General features: G+C 44.4%; 2 protein-coding genes across 2 annotated transcripts in view; one reads left to right on the top strand and one right to left on the bottom strand.

Annotated features, from left to right (window-relative positions):
• The first annotated feature begins 1,666 nt into the window (after positions 1 to 1,666).
• DUSP4 (dual specificity phosphatase 4) lies at positions 1,667 to 6,182 on the top strand. The gene is made up of 4 exons (XM_062493745.1): positions 1,667 to 2,060; positions 4,892 to 5,028; positions 5,443 to 5,662; positions 5,797 to 6,182. Exons 1-4 carry the CDS (start codon positions 1,667 to 1,669, stop codon positions 6,180 to 6,182), a joined length of 1,137 nt encoding a protein of 378 aa, XP_062349729.1.
• A 5,719-nt stretch (positions 6,183 to 11,901) lies between these two features.
• TNKS (tankyrase) overlaps positions 11,902 to 22,592 on the bottom strand; it is a 142,495-nt gene continuing 131,804 nt past the window's right edge. Inside the window, exons 20-27 of the mRNA XM_062492920.1 lie at positions 22,215 to 22,297; positions 20,326 to 20,446; positions 19,608 to 19,705; positions 18,164 to 18,238; positions 16,815 to 16,920; positions 15,754 to 15,940; positions 14,845 to 15,001; positions 11,902 to 12,814 (exon numbers count right to left, since the gene is read on the bottom strand). Of these exons, the coding sequence (XP_062348904.1) occupies positions 12,728 to 12,814; positions 14,845 to 15,001; positions 15,754 to 15,940; positions 16,815 to 16,920; positions 18,164 to 18,238; positions 19,608 to 19,705; positions 20,326 to 20,446; positions 22,215 to 22,297 (914 nt within the window). The 3' untranslated portion in view covers positions 11,902 to 12,727. The remainder of the gene's footprint in view (positions 12,815 to 14,844; positions 15,002 to 15,753; positions 15,941 to 16,814; positions 16,921 to 18,163; positions 18,239 to 19,607; positions 19,706 to 20,325; positions 20,447 to 22,214; positions 22,298 to 22,592) is intronic.

The following is a 22,592-nucleotide window of genomic DNA, read 5'->3' as shown; positions in this document are numbered from 1 at the left end:
TAGTTTTTTTCTATTCTTGTGTTTGATGCAGGTTGGAATGGGAAACCATTAGCCTTCCACCCTGTTGTATTAGGCAACAGGCTCTAATGCATTCCTGGAGTGGGGTGTATTACACAAATGGCAGCTGTGTTTCCCCCACAGCTCATTTGATTCGACTTGGCTGGAGAAGGGTTGACATGGCCCACAAAAGCCACAGGTGCAAAGATCAGGCTGACTCAGGCAGAGGGGAGAATCCAACAGCGGTCAGAGAGCAGAATGTAAAGGAGAGGCAGCAGTGGGATGCAGCAGTGTCACCAGCTGTAGGTCCTGAACGTGTGTGGTAGGCTGGATTCCTCCCAGGTAGGCACATACAGCAAGGTGTTACTCTGCCTTGCCCAGGCATGCAGAAGAGGGAAAGTCAAGCTGCCTCTCCAAGTGCTGCCATCTGTGAAAAGCAGTGACGAGGCAGATGGGCTTGAACAACCATTGGGCCCTTAACCTTACACCTACCACATCCAGGTCCACATCGGGAGAGCTGAACACTTGCAGGTCTCTGATGCAGATTCACCTGAGACTGGCCAGCATGTATTTGCAGGAAATGCCCTGAGCACTGTTGCTGGCATTGTGGTTTGTGACACTGTTTCTGTTTGAAAGCAGTCCAAAAGGGGACTTTAGGGTGAAATGACTGCTTGGTGTTTGGGTGGTGATTATGAAGAGACCCTCCTGGGACACCTCAGGGCTGTGCATTTACTCCCTTAGGCTTTTAGTTGAAAATAGAGTTCCTCTATATGAGGAATTAAATTGAAGAGCCCCCTCCACAGAGTTGCATCATAGGCAGGGTGCAGTAGTGTTTTTAGGACTCTGCAGCTAATGAGATGCCATCTTCTGACAGGGGAAGCGTGGCCGTAAAAGATATGCAGTCAGAAGGACCCAGAGGAACCCTGCAGAGCTGACAGTGGGCCTGCCCTCTTTAGAGCATCCCGCTGTGGTAAGCAGTCCAAGCAAAACAGTAGCAAAGGGACAAAGAAAGAAAAATGTGCACAGCATGTGCCCAACCTGTGTGCATATGCCTCTGTGTGTGTGTGTGCGTGTCTGCCTGAGTGTGTGTTTGCCTGTGTCTGTGTGTGTGTGTATGTGTGTGTGTCTCTCTGTGTGCCTGAGCGTGTGTGTATGTGCCTGTGTGTGTGACTGAGTCTGTGTATGCTTGAGTGTGTGTGTGTCTGTGTGCCTGTGTCTGTGTGTGCGCGTAGATGGGCGCGTGCCCCGAAGCATGTACACGTGGGCGCGTGCCCAACGGTACGCGCACACGCGTGTGTGCACGCGGGTGTGCCCCGCAGCGCGTGTGACCCGGAGAGATTCCGACGGGGGTGACACGGCGCTGCCTCGCGGTGACAAAGGCGCGGCGCGACCCACCGCTCTCCCCCATTCACAACCCGCGGCCGGCCAGCAGCGGGGACGGATTTTCTTCTTTTTTTTGTGAATCGAGCGGTGACGTCGCCGCGCCCGCGCGCCACCTCCCTTCCATTCATGCGTCCCCAGAGCGCAGTGAATGGGCGGGGCGGGGCGGGGCGGGGCGCGGGCGCGCGCCGGCCTCCGCCGGGTAGTAAAGGCTGCGCGCGGCGCGTGGGGGTGCGCGAGCGGCGAGCGCGGGGTGCGGCGGGCGCTTCCCCCCTCCCCCCCCCCCGTCATGGTGGCCACCGAGGGGCTGCGCGAGATGGAGAGCAGCGCGCTGCGGCGGCTCGTGGGCCGCGACGAGGCCGCGGCCGGCGACGCCGCGCGGTGTCTGGTGCTGGACTGCCGTCCCTTCCTGGCTCACAGCGCCGGGCACATCCGCGGGGCGCTCAACGTGCGCTGCAACACGATCGTGCGGCGGCGGGCCAAGGGTGCCGTGAGCCTGGAGCAGATCCTTCCGGCCGAGGGCGAGGTGCGAGCGCGGCTGCGGGCCGGGCTCTACGCCGCCGTCGTGGTGTACGACGAACGCAGCCCGCGCGCGGAGGCCCTGCGCGAAGACAGCACCGTGTCACTCGTGGTGCGCGCGCTCCGTCGCGACACGGCGCGCGCCGACATCCGTCTCCTGGCAGGTACCGCCGGCGGGGAGTGGGCGGCTGGGACACCGGGAATGGTGAGGGGTAATTGTTCGCGACACCGGGAATGACGAGGGGGAACTGGCCGCGGACAGCTGTCCCCGCCCGGGAATGGGGGTCTGGCCTCGCCGCGCCCCATGCAGGGCGCTCCCTTCTCCCGCCTCCTGCTGTCCTGCCAGAAGCTGGGAGCCGGCGGGAGGGCTGGAGTGCTGCACGCACCGGGGCTGCGCTGCCCCGGAGCCGGGGTCCCGGGACGGTGGCAGCGTGGCCATCAGCCCCGTGCGTGGGTGCCCGGGCGGTCTGAGCCGGCTCAGGGGCATCGAGCGGGCCCCGTGTTCCCCTGTCCGGGACCTGAGGGAAGTGAGCGTTTGTGGGGAAATCCCCCCACGCTTTGTTTGAGTTCATACCCAGCCCCACGGTGCAGAGAAAGTATTTGTGTAGGGTGAAATACCCGCTGTCACGGCAATGTCCCTTTGCACCGGGGAAAAAACCCTTGGATACCTCTCTGTTTCTTTTGCTACTGCAGCAGGGATCAAGGCTTCTCCCCTCTGTCGTGTATTAAATGAGAAGCTGTGCACATTTGGAGCTGCTGGCCCTGAGAATTGCCGTGAGATGGTGTAGGGGTGGGGGATGCTTAGCTGGGGTTCCTGGAGGAGCTCTGTGGGGCTTTTTTGTTTACAGCCTGAGAGTCAATTTATTCCTTAGCTTGCTTACAGCAGGCTTGAGGATGTGTATGCAGAGTAGCAAATCCATTAAGAGGATTGATGGAGAAACTAGCACTTCAGTTGTACTAGATACTAGCTAGATAGATTGTACTAGTTGTACTAGATACTAGATTCAGTTGTAGTAGATACAGTAAAAGCAGCAGGAGCTGTTCCAAGGATGCCATAGGATGTGCTGCTGTGGGAGTGGCTGCACGGCAAGGGCTTGCTCAGGAGCAGGCTCCTTTCACCATGATCCAACATGGTGCTGGAGCCACACGCGTGGCGGGAAATGCTGCTCCGTTTCAAGGGTGGCCTTTGTCAGCTGAGAACTTCTGGTGCCTCCGTGGTTCTCCTGGGAGGTTGGTTGGAAGGGGAGCCCTTTTAAGGAATGAGTTCTAAGAGACTCAGTCTCAGCACCACAGTCTTCTTCCTTGCCTACCACAGAGGTACTAAAATAATCTTGCTCTGATTCCATGAGTGCTACACTAACCCAGAGTTGTGCATTCCCGAGGTGGACACTTGTTGGGTGCAGGTCATGATAAAGATCACACATCTGTTTTGTGCAGGGCAGAATGCTGCCAGGTTCCCTGTGAAACAGCCTGGCTGGGTGTTGCTTGGCTATGGGCACCTGCTCTGCCTGGCTCCTGCACCAGGCAGGGCCAGAATGTGCTGCCAGGACCTGCTGGATCAAAGAATCTGATGAGATTCATTGAAGAGAAACATTTGAAAAAGCCTCTTTTTCTTTCCAAGAACCATTCTTTCCAAGATGTTTCTGCCCATCATGCTGGGTAGCTTCACCCTCTCATTGTGTGATGACCACTGGAGCGCATTGTAGTAGATCCAGGGATTTTAGGCTCAGATCCCTGGAAGTTGTCTAACAAGGGCTCTTGGTTTTGGATGCTCTTTCAAATCAAAGCAGTAAGACTAAAAGGATGTCAGGCCAGGGAAATTAAGCCTCTGCAAACTGTCCTGGATGCATGGGAGGGAAATTGCAAATGCAGTGATGCATCTGCACTGCTTTAAGGTACTAAAGCCCTTCCTTTTTTAGTGAGAGGAAACCACAAAGGACACTGTGGTGCTGGAAGTATCTGGCTCTAGCTGCCTAGGGATTTCTAGGGATTCCATTGTTTTGAATATCCAGCCTTGTTCAGGGCACTTTCAGATCTAAGGCTGGACAAGAAAAATGTGTCCTGCTGTATTCTCTGGTAAAGCGAAATCTGCAGGCATAGGTCCTGAAGTTGGTTTGAGTCTTCAGGAACCATCCTGGGAGTCAGGGCTTGATTGAGCTGGAGTCCTGTGGTCATAGTAAAATACTTGATTTTCACTGATTTTGAGGCTCAAAGTCAGGCCCTACAAGGATGTCAGGGTTGTTGATTTAATTTCAGTGAGAGAAGGAACTCACCAGAAATGTTTATTGGCAAGCCAACATTGCAGTTTCCCTGTCCTGGGAACTCAGTGGGGCTTGCTCTTTTTTCACCTGCCATGATGAAGCCCTGACATCACCTGTGCTTATCCCCTTGGCAGCAAGTCAGAGGAACAAGCTGCTCCATGTGTCCTTGCATGTCAGCTTGCACCTGTGTTCTTGGGAGGCAGGAGGCACTTCTCTCTGAGGGCAGCTTGGCTGTGGGTCAGTTTGGCTATACCTGGCCAGAGCCAGAGCTTTCCTGGTATGTTGTTTTGGGAGCTCATAGCTGGAGAGTCAAGCTGGGAATGGGAGCCCTTGCCTGTCTTTTGTGATAAAATTATGTGTAAAAGGGGAGAACTGAATAGTCTTTGGCCTTGAAGCAGCTTTTCCCCTTTGAGTATGCTGGAAATAAATCCTCTTTTCATTGTCTCAGAGAGCAACCTTGGCCTCAGGCTGGGGTTTTGGCCGGCAGTAAGCAAGGGATTGAACCCTGGACCAGAGACTTTGGATGGCCAAGATCATTGCTCTTTGTGCTCTTGTTTCAAGGGAGTGGTAGGCCCTTGCTGCCGAGAGGCTGACTGCTCCTCCTGGGGCAGGAGGCCACTCTCCATCGCTAGTCTAGCATCATCTAGTGGCCAAGGGCATCTCCAGCTGTGCCTTTCTGCAGTTCTGTGAATGCAGTCTGGGATAACACTTAGTGCATGTGTCTCTTCTTGCAGGGGGCTACGAGCGCTTCTCCTCAGAGTACCCTGAATTCTGTGCAAAAACCAAGTCCCTGAGCAATGTGTCACCCCTCACCAGCACTGAGTCCCTGGATTTGGGCTGCAGCTCCTGTGGGACCCCTTTTCATGACCAGGTATGGCTAAAAGCCCAGTGCTTAGCTATTTTGACTGCCCTTCCAGCACTGGAACCTGTTCCTGCAAGTCTCTCTGCTCTCCCTCTGCTGGGGCTTGGGGAACCAGAGCCCTGCTTCCTTTCCTCTCATGGGAGAGCATGGTGATCCTTGTAATCTCAGGGTGTTTGTGTGCCCCAAAGAGTGAACAAACACAAATCCTGCTACCCCACACGTTCCTGTTTCTGAACAGGATGAAGAGAGGGAGAGGAAGGGCTAAAATAGGTTTAGCACTTCGGGACGGCAGCTTCTGCTCCCTCTTCTGAGGCCCCTCAGTCAGGTGCCAGGTTGCTGCACAGCTTGATGTTTCCAAGACATCTGGATGTGTGTCCTGCCTGCCAGTGTACCCTGGTCATCTGTTGTTTTTCTCTGGAACAGGGTGGGCCTGTGGAAATCCTTCCCTTCCTCTACCTTGGCAGCGCCTACCACGCAGCCCGGCGGGACATGCTTGATGCACTGGGCATCACAGCCCTGCTGAACGTCTCCTCAGACTGCCCCAACCACTTTGAGGGGCACTACCAGTACAAGTGTATCCCTGTGGAGGATAACCACAAAGCTGACATCAGTTCCTGGTTCATGGAGGCAATTGAGTACATTGGTGAGTGTCTGATGCAGATGTTGTCCATGGTGACACAGGTAAGAGGGAGGTCAACCACCATCTGCAGGCTTGCTGAGGGGTTGGGCCATGGTGGCAGGGGATGGGTCTCATGTCTCACCTCTGTTGCCCTCCAGACTCGGTGAAGGAGTGCTGTGGCCGGGTCCTGGTGCACTGCCAGGCTGGCATCTCCCGGTCAGCCACCATCTGCTTGGCATACCTGATGATGAAGAAGCGTGTCAAGCTAGAGGAGGCCTTTGAGTTTGTCAAGCAGCGCCGGAGCATCATCTCCCCCAACTTCAGCTTCATGGGGCAGCTGCTGCAGTTTGAGTCACAGGTGTTGGCCACTTCATACGCAGTGGAGGCTGTCAGCCCCTCGGGGGCACTGCGGGAGCGGGGCAAGACCACCACCACCCCCACCTCACAGTTTGTCTTCAGCTTCCCAGTGTCTGTTGGTGTCCATGCCACCCCAAGCAACCTCCCCTATCTGCACAGCCCTATCACCACATCGCCCAGCTGTTAGCTCAGGGCCAAGGCCAGCCAGGCAGGTAGTGCCAGGCGTGCAGGGGGCGCATGGAGCCCTGTGATGTTAAGCAATACTGCTGGACACTGCCATTCACCAGGGACTCAACATCTTTTTCGTAGAGAAATTTCTTACCTCATCTTGGTTTGTTTGCTTTTTATTGTTATGTTTTGAAAGTACAAAGTTATAAAAGCCACAAACCTTGACACTGTCCCAGCTCTTTGGGGGAGGAAGAAAATAGTATACTGGGTTTCCTCAAGTGCCTGGTCTTCATGTTTCCATCCCTACTTTGTCTTGTTTTTTCATACCTCCCCTTCTCCCCATGATTCTGCCCCCAGCTCATCGAGGTTGACAACAGAGTACACCCTGTTTTCATTGTGCAGCAGCTTTTACCCTTGCAGAAAGGCCTCTGTGTGTGTAGTGGGTGCTGCTTACCTGAACCAGGTATGCTTCAGCAGAGCTGCAGGCAGGGCCTTGGGCTGAGCAGGAGTGCTGCCACAGGGCTGCCTGTTCTCAACCTCAGCCCTGCCAGTGGCTGGGGAGTTGAGGCAGGAGCTGGCGGGCACCAGCCAAATCATCAGCTGAGCCTATTCCAGTGGGGGAGAACAATCTCTGTGGTTGGAAAGTGGTGTGGAGGGAGAGATGTAGTCTTGAAATTCCTCTTTTCTTGCCTCAGTGCATCACTGTTTTTTACAAAGCTTGGGTCCAATCTCCTGTGGCTTTAAGATGAGAAAGAAGGGATTTGGGCAACAGTCTGGGCTGCTTTTGATTACTCTGTTCAGTTTCCTCTCCAATGGTGTCCTGCTGCTCTTTTTCCAAAAGAAGTGGAATGGGACATGGGTGGGCTGTAATTGAAAAGAGAAGCTGCAGGATGGAGGTGTCCCAGACCACCTCTGGTGGCCCAGAGGTGTCACTCATCCAGTATTTCCAAGCTTCTTCCAAGTCGTGACCAGCCCTTTTCCTGTGCTGAGTCTTGTTCACCTGTGCAATATTCCTGCAGCTTTTGGTCCAAGCCTTGAAAATGCCTCATCTGCAGCCCACTTTGAGCCTTATTTCTCACCCTACCTCTGTCCTTCCCTCCAGTCCAACACACAAGATGCCTGTGTGGCTGATGTACATATGTATGGTTTTGTTCCCTTTTTTTTTTTCTAGAAATTAACTTTTTATTTATTACTTGAGGGAGGGAGAAAACATTGTTTCGAGAAAAATAAAACTGTTTTCAACAGTTTGGCTGGAGCAAATTTGTCCTAAAACCAAGACAGAACAGCAGGTTGTACACACATTCTATTTTCACAGAGCAGCTGTTAAAAATGTATTTATTGACTTCTAAACTATTGCAACTATTGCAGATCAGACATTTAGCCAAGCACATTTATAGATCAAGCTCAGTTGTTACAGAGGTGTTACCTAAAGTCTACCATGCAGGTAGGCTGAGAAACTGCCCATTGTCTTCAACTTGGAAAGAGAAGGTAAGAGAAGAAATAAATAAATTATATCCCAGCTCCAGATAATTGGCAAGCAAGAGAGGACATATATAGGGCTAGTTATTAAAACACCTTAGACAAACAGAAACCCCATCTACACTGCCATCTTTGTTGCCAGAGAAAGCAATTAGGAATGACAAAGCACAAGCTCCTGGGACTGCAGCACAAAACATCCCCATTTCAACTTCCAAAGGTGAAGCAAGGTCTGCAGATGTTAAAGTCAAAATCATCTTGTAATAACAGAGATTCTAATAATCTAGTACTTAATGGGACCAGCACTAAAACTTGCCACCAATAGGTTCAGCAGGACCACTGCATCAAAACCAGTCAGCTAATGTGACTTGACAGGCATATGTATCGATGTAAAGGAAATGCATTCCCATGTTCCCTACAGATTCCCGGGCTCATTCACCTTACTTCAGAGATTTTAACACACATACAGTATTTCTTAGTCCCCTGGGTTTCACACCTACTCTGTGTTCAGAGAGGTGGGAACACTGCCACTCCCTCTCTGCACATTTATCCTGACACTCTCAGAAAGATCAGGAAAACATGCTCTGGACTGTGCCAAGCCACCACATCTGATAACCAATGGATTCAAGTCTGTGGAAGTTCACAAGCCACTTGCTACGTGAGGCATGAATTGAATATGTGCTTTCCCAGGTCTTCCCTACCCGGGCTGCAGCCTAGCCTACAATGCTGCACAAATACTCAGCTTAACGTAACTGAAGCAGGCATTAGATGCACATCCTTTTAGATTTCTGAGCTAGATTTTCTGTGGCAAAGCAGCATGGAAACAGAGAAATCCCACTGAAAATAAATTCACACATTTCCTGACATTCATTCAGTTTCTGATAATGATTAGCAATGTTCAAACTAATCTGTTTTGTGGCTGGACCCTTCCTTTTACCCATCTTGAAAAATCCTGTTCAGGGCAATTTCTGTTAACAGTCCCATATAAAAATTGCAGGCAGTGCATGAACTGTGCAGAAACTGTGGGGATGCAGGAGGCTTTTTTGAGATTTGCCACCATCTTAAGTAGCTCTTGCAGGCCATGTAGTGGGACAGCATCCCTCAGCACCTCACACATTCACAGTGAGCAGACACCTGCCTCTAACCTACAACTAACAGTAGGAGCAACCGGTTCTCAGAGACAAGAATGTGCCCTTCTCCAGGAGCTACTCCCTCCCATATACCACATTCCTCTTCTGTGTCTGCTGCCCATCAAAGCCAACAGTGCAGGACGTTTTGCAGGGTTTTTTCATTGCTTCAGTGTAGAATTTTCTTCTGGGGTACTCCCATAACAAACAAGCAAAGTTTAAGTTTACAGGCAAAATTAATTCCTGCTTCATAATGCAGTGGGATTCAATTGCATCACATGCAAACACTTGGTGGAACTAGTATAAGAGGTTTGTAACAGTCTATGCAGAGCTGGGATCAAACACAACTGACAGCTAATAGATAAGAATAATAAAATAAAATAAAATATATCTTATTAAGGTACTGTACTGTCTGCTTTTAATCCTAACAAAAGTTTTGTTGATAGCAATCAGACTGCAGTGTCACTCTGCACCAGGTATCTATGTCATCAGTTTCATGGAAACAGTTTCAGCAATGGAGAGCAGAACCCTCTCCTTTGTTAGATGGTGACTTTGTGTTTTGCCTGTTAAGGTCCTGTCGCAAAACTACACAGAAGTTTCAAAATGCTGCCTCTCAAAGGGATACCAACAAAAATCAACAGGCCTAAGAGACACATTGTCCCTCGCGCCAGCAGACACCAAGTTCTGTCCCTGGTCTCCCAAGCCTATGAGAGCCTAGCCCAGTGTTCTTATGTCCTCAGTTCCTACTGTGCCTCCACTGGTGATCTAATGCTGCAAAAGGAGCTTCTCAGGAGGTCAAAAACTTCATTTCTCAGGAGGCAGCAACTGCCTGGTTATGGGGTCAAGGCATTTTTAGGGTCCTATTGTAGTTAACTCGCCCAGCTAAAGCTGCAGTGTCTGTACCATTAACAGCCTGCCAAATGTGGCTCTACCATCACAACCACAACTGGGTTTTTAATGGGAGACTTTGATATTGATGGGCAGATTATCACTGTTTTGAACTGTAAGAAAAGCTATGACAACATATGCTACTCCTGCACAGGTGTCTATAACACACAGATGCATCATCAGGCCTGGGTATTCCTCTGTGTCCACAAACAGATATGAGATCATGCCTTTACAAGACAAAAACCACTGCAAAATGATTTCCTCACGCAGCACCTTTACTCTGCGCAGAACAACAGAAACATTAACACTGGCAGTTCAAAGATACTGGAAAATAGAATCACAGAATATGCTGAGATGGAAGGGATCCATCACCATCATTGAGTCCAACTCTTGGCTCTTCACAAGACTGCTGCAAGAGTCACACCAGGTGCCTGAGAACGTTGTCCAAAAGCTTCTTGGACTCTGTCATGCTTGGTGCTGTGACCATTTTCCCAAGGAGCCTGTTCTTGTGCCCAACCACCCCCTGGGTGAAAATCTTTTCTCCTAATATCCAACCTAAATCTTCCCTGACTCAGCTTCATGTTGTTTCCTCCAGTCCTGTTACTGGTCACAGGAGTGAAGATACCTGCCCCTTCACTTCCTCTCGTGAGGATGTTGAAGACCCCAGCAAGGTCTCGCCTCAGTCTCCTCCAGGCTATTTTTATCCTCTAGAAATTTCAGGCTGCAAAAGGAATCCAGACTAGCCATTAGTTCAACCAGCACATAGGAAACAACAAGCAAGAATAGCATCCAGTGTGGTTTTTTTTTTTAATGAGATTTGTTTTTAAAAGATGTAAAGCTTTTAACTTTCATGCTCACATTAACCATTTTGCTCACCTAAGCAGCACAGCTGTTTCACCATTTAAAACTATGTCTAACTGGGGATGGAGAGCAGCACTCGCTCTGGTTGCTATCTGAAACCCTAGTGCACATAGGCACATCCCCTCACTCCATTATTAACTAAATTAAAAACAAATCCCAAACTTAAATGGTGAATACAAAATTTCAAAGCCTAGTGGTGATCTTTGCAATCCTAACACTATGAAACAAATAGCCACAATACAAGCACCCAATTTTATCAATGAAACTTGTTTAAAAGGATAACTAGGCTAGAGCCTGGCTGGGACTTCAAAGCTATGTATTCAATCAGGTCACAAAATGAAGTGAGAACCACTGTCAGTTCAAGAAAAGTAAAACTCAGAGTTCAAGTTCTGTTGGGGTATTGCTATTTCTAAGGTTTTCTTTAGAGATATTAGAAACAGATGATGTTCAGGTAGCCCACATTGCATCAAATGACTGATTTTACAGTGGGTCATATTTCTTGAGAGGATGACTTGCTTCAACATCAATGCCTTAACATTAGAAATAAAAATGTTGGGTCTTAATGCTGAAAGTTAAATGCTCTTCAGGATTAAGTCTGTTTTATACAAACATGTTAGCAAAATCTCACTTGTGGGGAGCACATATATTTTTGTGAACTAAAAGCACACTATTCTGTTGCTTTCTTGCTTTAAGGGGAATAAAATCTGAATGCATTAACTGGATCATCAGATACTAAATAGTGCTGGTTGACAGGGTAATATACAATGTGTTGTGTCCAAAGGAACATTTTTTTTCCTCCAGCTGTTAAATGGTCAATACTGAAGCATATCTCCTGGTATTGGTTGTTAGGAAAAAAATTAACAGGTCTTGATCTTCAACCTTCTCTGAAACTGTAAAACACCACAAGAAAGAAACAGTTTCCACTTTTGTTAAATCCATATCCACCATGAGGGGGACTTCTGAAACTGTTTGATGCTGTGCTATGCAATGCTTAAAAATAAATTTCTCCTACTCAGCAAAATAAACATGGGAATTTGGGAAGAAGGCTATTAAGTGAACAAATCCTAACTTTGTTTTCTGGTATACCTACAAACAAATCCACTAGCCAACTGATACTTTAAAATTTTGTTCTCATCAAAATGTAAAATTGATATTAAAAAAATTACTTTTGTAAATCCCTTAAGCTCTTCAACTGTGATGTCACACACAAAGGTGTGACAGGAAATTTCTCCAATACACTCTCCCTTACCAGCCTTAAAACCCATTTACTGGGTCTCATCTTACAGAAGGATATGAACCAGATATGCCCTCCTATATTAAATCTTCTGACTTTTCACCTGCTTCTCCCAGTAGAACCAAACCCTGCTGTAACTGGAGAACATTTCACAAGCTGCATGTACTTAACAGGAGCCTTATAAAATGTTATTTTAGACATGCCAGCAGAGGGCATGGGCCTGTTTCATGAAGTTCTAAGCACAAGAGCTGGTTTTACCCTTGCAAACACTTCCCAGGGCTTTCCCCAGAAAACTCACACAAACAAGGCAACAAACTGACATAGTTTGTTTCCACTCTAAAGTTACACTCACTCATGTTATGGTTTTCTCAGAGGTGTGCAAAAAACCCCTCTATTAAGAACTTGACCTAGTCCCTCCTCAGATGACATTTATATTGCATTGCTAATGATTTTAGTCAACTTGACTTTGTGCAAAGTATCTTCAAGAAGGTTCTGGCTCAATTTCAGAATACAAAAGGAGAATAAACAGGATTTCTTGAAAACAGGAAATGAATGGTGTATGCTGAAAAGAAAATTATGAGCTTAATGCAATTTATCTGCAAATAAAGTAACAAGAAAAGTAGTGTCTGAAATTTTAACATGTGAGATGGCACCAATAAAGATTTCCATTTGCACAATAATGTTCCCAAGGTCTAGATCAAAACAATATTATTTTACACATGGTAACTGCAGAGACTAGGAGCCTGAGATATGTAATTAAAAGGCAGTCCCTTGTAAACTTTCCTCAAGAAGGACAGTAGCAATTGAGTATGGAAGAGTTACTCATATCATATTCATCAAGACAGCAATACTTTATAAAAGACATACAGCTTATTACCAGGTTGTTAAGAATTTTATGTGATACTGATTTTCTGAAACACATATCCATCCCTCCAGTCCAAGGTTGAAGTCACATCCTTCAACACTGCTCTGAAGCTACTAGGTCTTTTGTTCTGCTGCTGTTGCCGTCTGTGAGGGAGCTTCTGGTTTCACAATCTGGTATGTAATGAGATATTCTGGGTATGCCTGAAAGTAAAATAAGAAAAAAAAACACCCTGGTTTATGCAAGGGTAACTCAGCAAGTTCCAGTTTTTGCATTTCACTAAACAGTGACCAGAAAGGACAGCACAAGAATCAACTCTATGTTCACAGCATGCAAGAAAAAGTGGATTTAAAACTTAGCCAGCACTATGTGGAACTGCTGGATGTACTTAACACCTTGCTTAATACACAAATAGAAAGAAAGATGCCTCTTCCACACAGTCACTGCCAGAAATTGTGTGCAACAGGAACTCGGAGTTACTCTCCTTCTTAGCTAATCCTACAAATCGGTCAGTGCTTGTTACATTATTGAAAAATCTTGGATGACTGATAAAGTCTGACCTCAAAAGTATCAATAACTTGTGGTGTAACCTGAGTATGCCTTTAATGGAAGTAAAATACTCGGCCCACCCAAAGCACATGACCTGGTCAGTCATCTGTCCATGTGTCTGGTATTCCCTGGAGACAGCTGGTAGCCAGTTCAGTCCCAGAAAAAAAGCTAAAGTTGGTAGAGGGCAGGGCCCCATTCAGAGGAACCTCGACAGATGAGAGGAGACTAAGCCTAGAGAAGTCTCATGTAATCCAGCAAAGGCAAAGGCGCCTGAGGTGAATTCCTTGTAACACTGCGGGATGAGAAGCCATTCAGCTGAAAAGGTGATAGGGTCCTTGAGTGACAGCAAGCTAAAGCAGAATCAGCAGTGTGTCCCAGCAGCAATAAAGGATATGAGCATCCTGTGGTACATCACCAGGTGTAGCAGCGAGTGCTGTTTATTCAGAACTCACTTGACCACATCTAAAAAGCCACACACAACTTTTAGGTTCTCCAATACAAGAAAGATGCCAAGAAGCTGGAGCCAAGTTCAGCAATGGACCAATAAGAGAGAGTCAGGGGGGAGAGCACAGGACAAATAAGAAGATGCTGAGAGAGATGGGCTTGTTTAGTTTGGAGAAGAGAAGGCTTTGTGGGACCATCACTGTCACTCCATCATAGAAGGTCACCTAATAGAAGGTCAGGCACAATCTGTGCTTACTGAAGCTCTGCTGTCTTGAATTATCTCCTGGTCTCTCATGTGCCTTCAATGAGGATCTGTTCCATGATCTTTGCAGGCATGGAAGTGAGGCTCACCTATCTCTAGTTCTCTTGTGTCTACTTTTCTCCCCTTTTAAAAAAACGTGGCCTGTGATATCTCTCTTTTTTTCATTCACTGGGGTCCTTGCCCGACTGCCATGACTTTTCAAATATCACAGAACCACAGAATATTCTGAGTTGGAAGGGACCTACAAGGACACCATTAAGTCCAACTCTTAACTGAATGGCCCATAAGGGGATCAAAGCCATGATCTTGGTATTATTAGCAGCATGCTCCAATCAACTGAGATGATCTCAGGGTATGACAGAGAGTGGCTTGGTATGACCCAGCTCCCTCAGGACCTGGGATGTTTGCCATCAGGCTCCACAAATTTGTGGTTATACATTCAGTTTCATGGGGTAATCTGGGAGCCACCCAGAGTAATAAGCAAAACACTTTTCTAGAGTCAAGGTATAGCTGAGTTATTCAGATTAAAAATCACCTTTTGAAGACTCCTGTGCTGCTCCAGCTACCATTTAAGAGTAGTAGTCTCTGTCACTGCTGGGAATCTACAGGTAAAAAGCCCAGAATACTCAAGATGTACTACAGCCCCAGGAATGCATGTGACCTTGATACTGCAGTAATCCCAGTAAAACACAATGGGACGGAGACAGCTTACTGAGAGAAGCTACACTTCTTAATATATTCCATCAGTATTGCACGGGGGAAATTAGGCAGTTACGCATGTATAAATCAGAGCAGTTCAGTGGATAGGAGTATTTGCTGTCTAGATACAGTTCACTGTTTATCTTCCCATTTAAATGAAAAACAAACCTCAACAACCTCAGCAGCAGCGTTCTCACAGCACACTTGGTCTGAAAACCAGCTGCACCCCACCTCCAAGCTCTGTCCTTCTATAAAGCCAGACCTTGCTAACCCACCTACCTGTTCTCCTCTGTAGATAACATACTCAGCGTAAGCAAGTCCATTCACACTTGGCCGGCCGATAACAGAATGGTGCCCAGGAGGGGCATGAGCCATTTTCATTGTGCTGAACTGAAGAAAGGATTTTCCAAGGGTCACTCTACAGAAAAGCATTTGTCTAAAACAAAAAAAGAGTATCATTTTCAAATATCTTACTGGGAGTTGTATGCTTCCAGAATGATTTCAGTCTTTTGAGTTTATTTCATTACAATTAATTTCTCCAGGCTTTTTAGAGAAACACTTTTAGAAACCAGTTCTAAGACTGTATAAAACTTGTCACAAAAAGTCTTTCATGACATATCAAAGGGAACATACAGCTTGTTTAGCCCTCACATGGAAACCTGTTCTAGTTCATTTTACATAAAGCTGTTGAAAGAAGCTGAAAATGTTCCTACCAGCAGGGAATGGACAGTCAAAGTGTGAGAAACACATTGATCTACTCTAGACAAAACACAACTGCGATTAAGTCCTGTTCCAAAATTATCTACCTCCAAAATTAACTTATTCACAATACAATACTGTACTGCTGACCACCACTTTGCACTGTGGTTTTGTCCTGAGAGTGCCTGGAGTTCAACTGCTATTTTCCCCTGACTCTTCATTTTCAAACTTGCTGTTTCAAGCCTCTTTACTGAGCCACAGCTCATTTTGATTTATACTCACTGCATGCTTAGATGTAATTTTTGACCTTCATGTAGGACTTGCTGCATTTGTATTAATTTTTGTTCAGCCCTCACAAATGGAAAACTGCATTTTTCCTGCCATGACCAAGCTCAAGAGGCCATTCTTTGCCTGCAGGTCACCCTGCGCTAGGATCATAAAAACCAGGACAACCAGAGTTATGTGTGGGGAACTCTGCTGGAATCCTACCTGTGGCAGATGTAACATGACCTGTCTTTGTGTGTGGGACAGCCAGTTCCACCCCCTATTCCGTACACATATTGGTTGCTTTTTGAGGAGTTCTCAGCAAAGTAAATTCCAGCTCCAAACATTCCTCCAATGTACGCATGCCTTTCATCAAATCCTTTGTGAATAATAGCATTAATAAATGGAGACCCTAAAACAGTGACGCAAAAAGACACATACTTGTTAAGTTGGATAGTAATACAAGACTCAATGTCAAGAGGAGCTTATCTGCCTCAAATAGACCATTAAATACCAGAAAGTGTGCTCAGTCAGCAGGAAGGGGGTGATAGCCAGCAGGATGAAGTTATGTGTGGGATTTATCATTATATACCAAAATCCCAGGTGTGACTCATTTCTTACTCATTTCACAGATCTCATTAAATGGCTTTATACCCACTCACATTTCAGTGCAATTTATCTTGTCAATGCACACCGTCTCCAGGGGCCAGCACTGGTTAAGGTGGGGCAAAGGTGTTAGGAGAATCATACCCAAAAGCAATTTCCTATATACAGAATCATAGAAGAATCTAGGGCAGAAGGACCTTCAGGCAATTGTCATTTGCAGGCATTTGCAGGAGAAATCCTGCTGAAACTCATGTTTAGTTTTGATTCCTTTCCCTGATGCTTGCTGAGGCACCAGGATAAAACACTTTTATTGTGTGCTACCCCTGTCATTTAGAAGATACCATGTCTTTCTCACAGCAATGTAGCATCATCCCAGCAGCTTTACTGGAAGTGACTTAGATACTGAAGACACAGCTTAGCAAAAAGCCTGCCTCTTTCTCAAAAACTGAAACATAATAAAAGTATTTCTCATCTAGTGTAGTTTTTTTGATTGCAGTAACCACACAGAGTAACTCCACAACCCCCACACCCCCAGTGCACCCCCTGCATTTCTAGTGTAGAAACATGATTACTTGCATAGGATGGTGACACAGCAACAATAACATTGCCTGTGGGTTTTTGCAAGGTGTGGGGTTTTTTTGTTAAATACCAATACATACAAAGAGACATTACTTCCTTACCATGAAACAACATGCGCTCATTGTGATGATTATGATTCTCCTCTGAGACCTCCTTCTGTCTGTGACAGAATCTCTCCCGCAACTTCTTGTTCACTACCTTTTGAATCTGCAGTAGAACAATAGATCCAACCATGCTGTTACCATAACATTTCAATCTCTCACACATATTTGAATTGTAATGGAAATGAAATATAGTTTCACGGAGTTCACATTAATTTGATTGGGAAACTGACAGCAAGACACATGAATGCTATGAAGAAACCCCATGGCTGTTCTGCACGCAAGGCTGAAGTCTCTCAAACAACTCTGTAGCACACACCTACAAGCAGTTAAAACTACTGTGAAACTGCAGCCTAAGTTCTCAGGTTTAAGGATGACTTTCAGACTTCTTCTCACAGAGCCTGCAACAAAGAACTACAACCTGTTTGAAACTCCTTCCCTCTCTGCTATGAGCTCTATGTTGACTGATCTCTTCTAGCTCTTTGAAACTTGCTGTCCAGTTAAGGTTTATTTTTTTATTAAAATAATGGACTTTTGTTTCTTTTCATAAAAAATAACGAGATATGCTGTTTGATCTATCTATATAATTTCAGCCACATGCTCTAATACCATTGTGGTTTCTGTAAAGGACTTCACCATTGGCTGGGAGTAGGATGGAAGCATAGATTACTTCCAGGCACATGATCTATCAGATTAAGTTGCAAAGGCTCTGCACAGGCTTACTTCTCAAAGAGATGGGCAGCACAGGTTTGCTGGAGCTCAGACACCAAGCTCTGTTCTGATTCCCTCCATTTCCTTCTCCGCAGAAAAAGAATCCAGAAAGTGTACTTTCCCTCAAAAATACAACACTATTTTCTGGAATACCATGGCTTGGAAAATGCATTTTTCTAGCTTGCAAGGGAAAAGGAGGTAGTGTCAAGCTGGAAAGTTGCATAGGGAGACAGAAACTTCTTATTAGAAGTCACAATCATCCTTTCACACATGCACCCCCCAAATCTCCTTTAGAACAGCAAGAAAACACTACACTGAGAAAAAAAAAAAAAAAAGAAACAACTGTGTTGCAAGGGTCAAACACAGAAGTTATAGGCCTCTGAAATCCCATCAGGTTCTTCATCACCTCTGTCTTCAACACCAGTTCTTTAGACTCCTTTAGGAGCCCAAGTAGACACTTCTCCCTCATTCCCTGTGCATAGCACGCATTCATTTTAGCAGTTATATTAACTCTTTTCCTGAACATATTTCAACAAAGAAGCTTAAATATAAAAGGACAAACCATTAAATTGATTCTGCCTGCTGGTGTAAATACTAACATACTTCACCACATAAAACTGAGGGGATTTGAAAGTTACCCTGATGACATTGTATCTGTTGAAGATCCCACCAGCATTTCCACCATCCCGATGCTCCCGGATTGTACTTTGCATCTACATAAAAAATCAAAATGAATGTTCAGCACATAAACCTTCCTAGCAAGGCTAAGTATCCATGCAATGTCTCACTATATCACTGGCAACAACAGACAATCTTGATGGAAAATAAATTAAAAAGTGCAAAAAAACCCCAAACCAAAACAAACTCAGTTTTAAATTGAGGTATACCCTAATTTCTCAAGCACCCAAGACATTATGCTGTTCCACAATAGGGAATCTGGATAATGCAATCCAATCTTGCAATAAAAATCTACATAAGAAAAAGAAGAATAATGGTACTTGCTTTCAGAATGATATAAAACTATAAAACCTTCTTTAAATTAGAAAAAAAAAATCTTTGAAAATGAATATATAAAAAAATCACTTCATAGTAATAAAAATGTGATTTTAATGAGTTTACTTTGCCTTTCTTATATTAGGGAAATACCTGCACTGTAAATTTTCATATGTAATTAGCAGAGCATTTCTGATTCCCTCAGAAATAGTTTTATTGTATCTTTTAGAGAAGTATTTATAGCCACAGCACCAGTATTTTGTAACACTTCAAATAAATATTCCAATTGACTATGGTAGACAAGCGATCCTTTCTTTCAGAAAAGTTTATTTAAAATACCTGCACAAACTCCAGTTTATGAAGTTACTAATAAAAATATGCCAATCTAAGCTGTCAGCAATCCTGATTACATAGACTTCTTAAAAGACTCCAAACACTTCTGTGCTATAGTGTAGGAACATGACACAAATAGCAAATGCACAGTAAAATGGAGTTTCCACCAAACACAACTTTTCAGGAAGTCTCTTTTCTGTTATGATTTCTTCTTTCAAAATGGTATGTGCCTGTAGTTTACTTAAAGAGCATGTGGAGGTGGGGGGGGAAATTACAGTCAATTCTCAATCATCCAAGAGCTGTTTATCTGGGTTACAGATTAACTCACCCACTGAGACAACAGAAAACAAGCTGGTTTACAGAAAATGCCTAGAGAATTGGAAGGCCTTGATGCCTTGGTTTCACACACAGCTTTTAATTTTCACAGGTCCACCTATCTACAGAAAGCTGTGCAAACCCTCCCTATGAGACAATATCCAAGATAAGATCCAAAACACAACAACAAAATAAAACTGGGACAACACTAAGTGAGCAGAGACTACTTATTAAAAAAATAGGCAGGACATAGCAAAATAATTTCAATCACTGTTCTATATGAAAAGACAAATAAAAGAACCCTAAATTTCATGCCAGAGCTATGTAATTCATACACCAAAGCCTATTTTAAGCACTTTCAACGTGTACTGCACACTTTAGGTTATCAGTGGAAAGAAAAATATATGGCCCCTGAAGCATTAAGAAAGGGATTTGGATTACCTCCTCTTCTACAGACTGATACTCCTTATCGTCAGGAGCAAGGTCAAGGAGAATGGTCCCCTGACTCACACAGTGGAAAGTCAAATAGGGATTGCTACCTGCAAAGAGAAAGAATGAAAAGGAGCAAAAATCAACAGGAAAAAACAATACTGGCTCTATTTGAATCCATCATCATCACTGTTCTTCTTAAACAACCTCAGTACAGCAGGAAAAGCAAAATATACACAAAGCATAAGCACAACCTCAAAAAGATAAAAGTGCTTTTGTTAGCAGCAGAGGCTTTAAAAGAGAAGAAGAATGCATGTGGGACATAACTGCCCTTTATTGCTTCCTCTTTCCTTAGAGACATCTCAGAAGCACGGGGCAGTTAAAACCCTATCTGGCCTATCCTATCAGGCCTGTGGGTAGGTACGTAGGGCAAATCAATCCAAAAGCTCCTCTCTGGTGAAACAGGGTCCTGAGAAATGGGTACAGCTTCCAAAGCTGCCTCAGGGGTATCCATTCTCTGAAAAGGCAAGTAATTACTTGATCTGGTATCTCCTTAATATATTCTTCAGCTATAACAACTCACTCAACCACCGTGTCTGCAGCAAATACGCTTTCCCCGACATTCAGATTCTTTCAAGTCCTGGTGACAATGCCTACATTTAGAGAAAGTGACTTATGGGAGCCTGTTGTGTGCTACACTTAGACTAGCCAGTAAAAGTGTCATATTTACCTTGCTGACCTCCTAGAAGTCTCTCCACACCCTTTATTAACTTGTGGCGATGTCCATATGCATTGATCCCAATTTCTTTAAGTTCCTCATGCCCCATGTCAGCCAATACATCCAGGGTTATCTGGAAAGGTGAAAGATCACAAAAATCACTTGTCAAACCTGGTCTGACTTACACAGCTGGAGACCTATCACTTCAGAAAATGGAAAGTATTTGTGGTGCAATCAAGAGCATAAAGGTAGATAATGCTTTGCTTCACTTTTACTTGCTGACACCTTCTTCTGGCAAACCTCTCCCTATCAAAGGACAATACCCAGCTGCCATAGCCTAAAGTTGTGCAAAACTTTTACTTTCCCTCACACCAATTAGTAAGAGCTGGCTCTCGCAGAAGGTTCTCACAAACATTTTTACTTTGGTAGAAGGGGTATACATTGAAATGCTGGCACAAATATGGAAATGCTTTTGAAGCATTCAGCATTTCACAGCATTGTACAATTCGTTATTTTCACTACACAAGCAGAAATTAATATTCTATAAGCTTACTAATAACAAGCCAAGGTGAAAAAGTGCATGTGAAGGTAGTGCTTGGAAAAACCAGATAAAAGAATAAGCTTAAAGCTTTAAGATGGGCTTGCTTTTTCTACAAAGAAATTTACAAGAAGAGCTAGATGATTTCAAAATGATTAATATATTGAATCTGATTTGCATTGTTAAATCTTATTAGCAGGGGAAGATCTTAACTTAGTAGTAAGTTAAGTAGTAGTCGTCCAGTAAGCGAAAGTAAAACAAGAAGGCGTGAAAAATATTAAGAAAACCTGAGAAGTGTATAGGCTGGTGTAAGGTTGGTTTCCTTCTGAATAGAAACAGTTCCAAATTAAAGAGAAGAGCTTATTCTTCATATATCAGAAGGGAAAAAGTTCTATGGCATTTTATCTTTGAAGAGATACCTCCTAGAACATTTTATAGAAACAGCTGGAACTGTAAACAACACATTACATTTCAAACCTTCATTTCCTGATTTCTCAATAAAAGATTAGTAGCAGGGGCAAGAGGAAAAAAATAAACATCAAATCCAGTCTCTGCACTTGTACCTTTTACTTCCACATGTATATCCATCTCAGTCACGTAAACAGATCTATTTAACTGCAACATGTTAAATTTAAGAAACAGTACATAAAAGGAATCTACAAATACATTACAGGTACTTCTGTTGTAAAATGTAATGTAAGCTTGAGAAACTTGCATTAGTTGTACTCTTTCCATATACTGTGAATTATTGATAAATCTGCAGGTTTTGTTCCCCTATTTCTCAATGACATTTGAAAGCCCAGCAAAACCCAGTTAATGCTATGGTCCTAACCTAATTAGGAAATGTAGCTTCTGCATTCTGCAGTGTGACTATTCCCATGCTAGGTTTTTATTTCAGCATATAGTCAAACTGGAGGGTTTCCTAGATTTAACCAAAGTATCACATGTAGCACTACAGGTGGTGAAAGGCTTGTTTGGCTGTCAAGACTGCTGAAGGACAAACACAAGTGACATTTGAACCTAACTTTGTTATAGTCATCACGTTCAAAGTTCACAAGATCCAAAATAACTCTCAGAATACAAGCTAAATGGCAGTCACAGTGTATGTGTAAGTGAAGGCTACTTGACACCTGAATCCAACAAGAAAAGATTTTTTCTCCATAGGTTTTGCAACTTCACCATACTGTATCTGGAAATTGATTTGCAGAGAACTGAAATAAAACTTGAACACACTTGGTTTTCTGTAGATGTGAAGTGCAAGTTTTTCTTTCCCTTTTTCAACTAGAAAATTAAAATGTCATTCGAATTTATTAAGTTAGTGTATCTCCTAAACACAGAAATAGAGATGAGGCTTGCCACTTACCTGCTCTGTCTCAAAGATGTCCCGAAGGTGCTCAAGACCCAAGCTTTTTAGGAACTGGGTAATGTTCATGTCAAGACCAGAAACTATTAGAGAAGAAACAAGTATATATCCTATACATCTATACAGATATATTATAGATAGGTATAGATATATAGATATAGATATAGATATAGATATAGATATAGATATAGATATAGATATAAGATATATAGATATATCCTATACATCTGAAATAACAAAAAACAAACCAACCACCTTAAAAAAATCCAGCAATACCATTGATTCTCTCAAAATTCCAAACTCTGATTCTTTTTACAATCAATTTGTCTATGTCTGTAATAAACCATCTACTTCCATTGTCTGCAAAGCTCATCACCA

The sequence above is a fragment of the Cinclus cinclus genome, chromosome 5 (genome assembly GCF_963662255.1).
Source record: "Cinclus cinclus chromosome 5, bCinCin1.1, whole genome shotgun sequence".
NCBI lineage: Eukaryota > Metazoa > Chordata > Aves > Passeriformes > Cinclidae > Cinclus > Cinclus cinclus.
The sequence above is the reverse complement of the archived record's forward strand: the minus strand, read 5'-3'. Positions and strand labels throughout refer to the sequence as shown.

Coding starts and splice junctions, on each gene's coding strand:
- DUSP4 (XM_062493745.1), top strand. CDS start 1,667: ATGGTGGCCACCGAGGGGCTGCGCGAGATGGAGAGCAGCGCGCTGCGG. Junction 5,029..5,442: donor GGACCCCTTTTCATGACCAG/GTATGGCTAAAA, acceptor TCTCTGGAACAG/GGTGGGCCTGTGGAAATCCT. Junction 5,663..5,796: donor GGAGGCAATTGAGTACATTG/GTGAGTGTCTGA, acceptor GTTGCCCTCCAG/ACTCGGTGAAGGAGTGCTGT.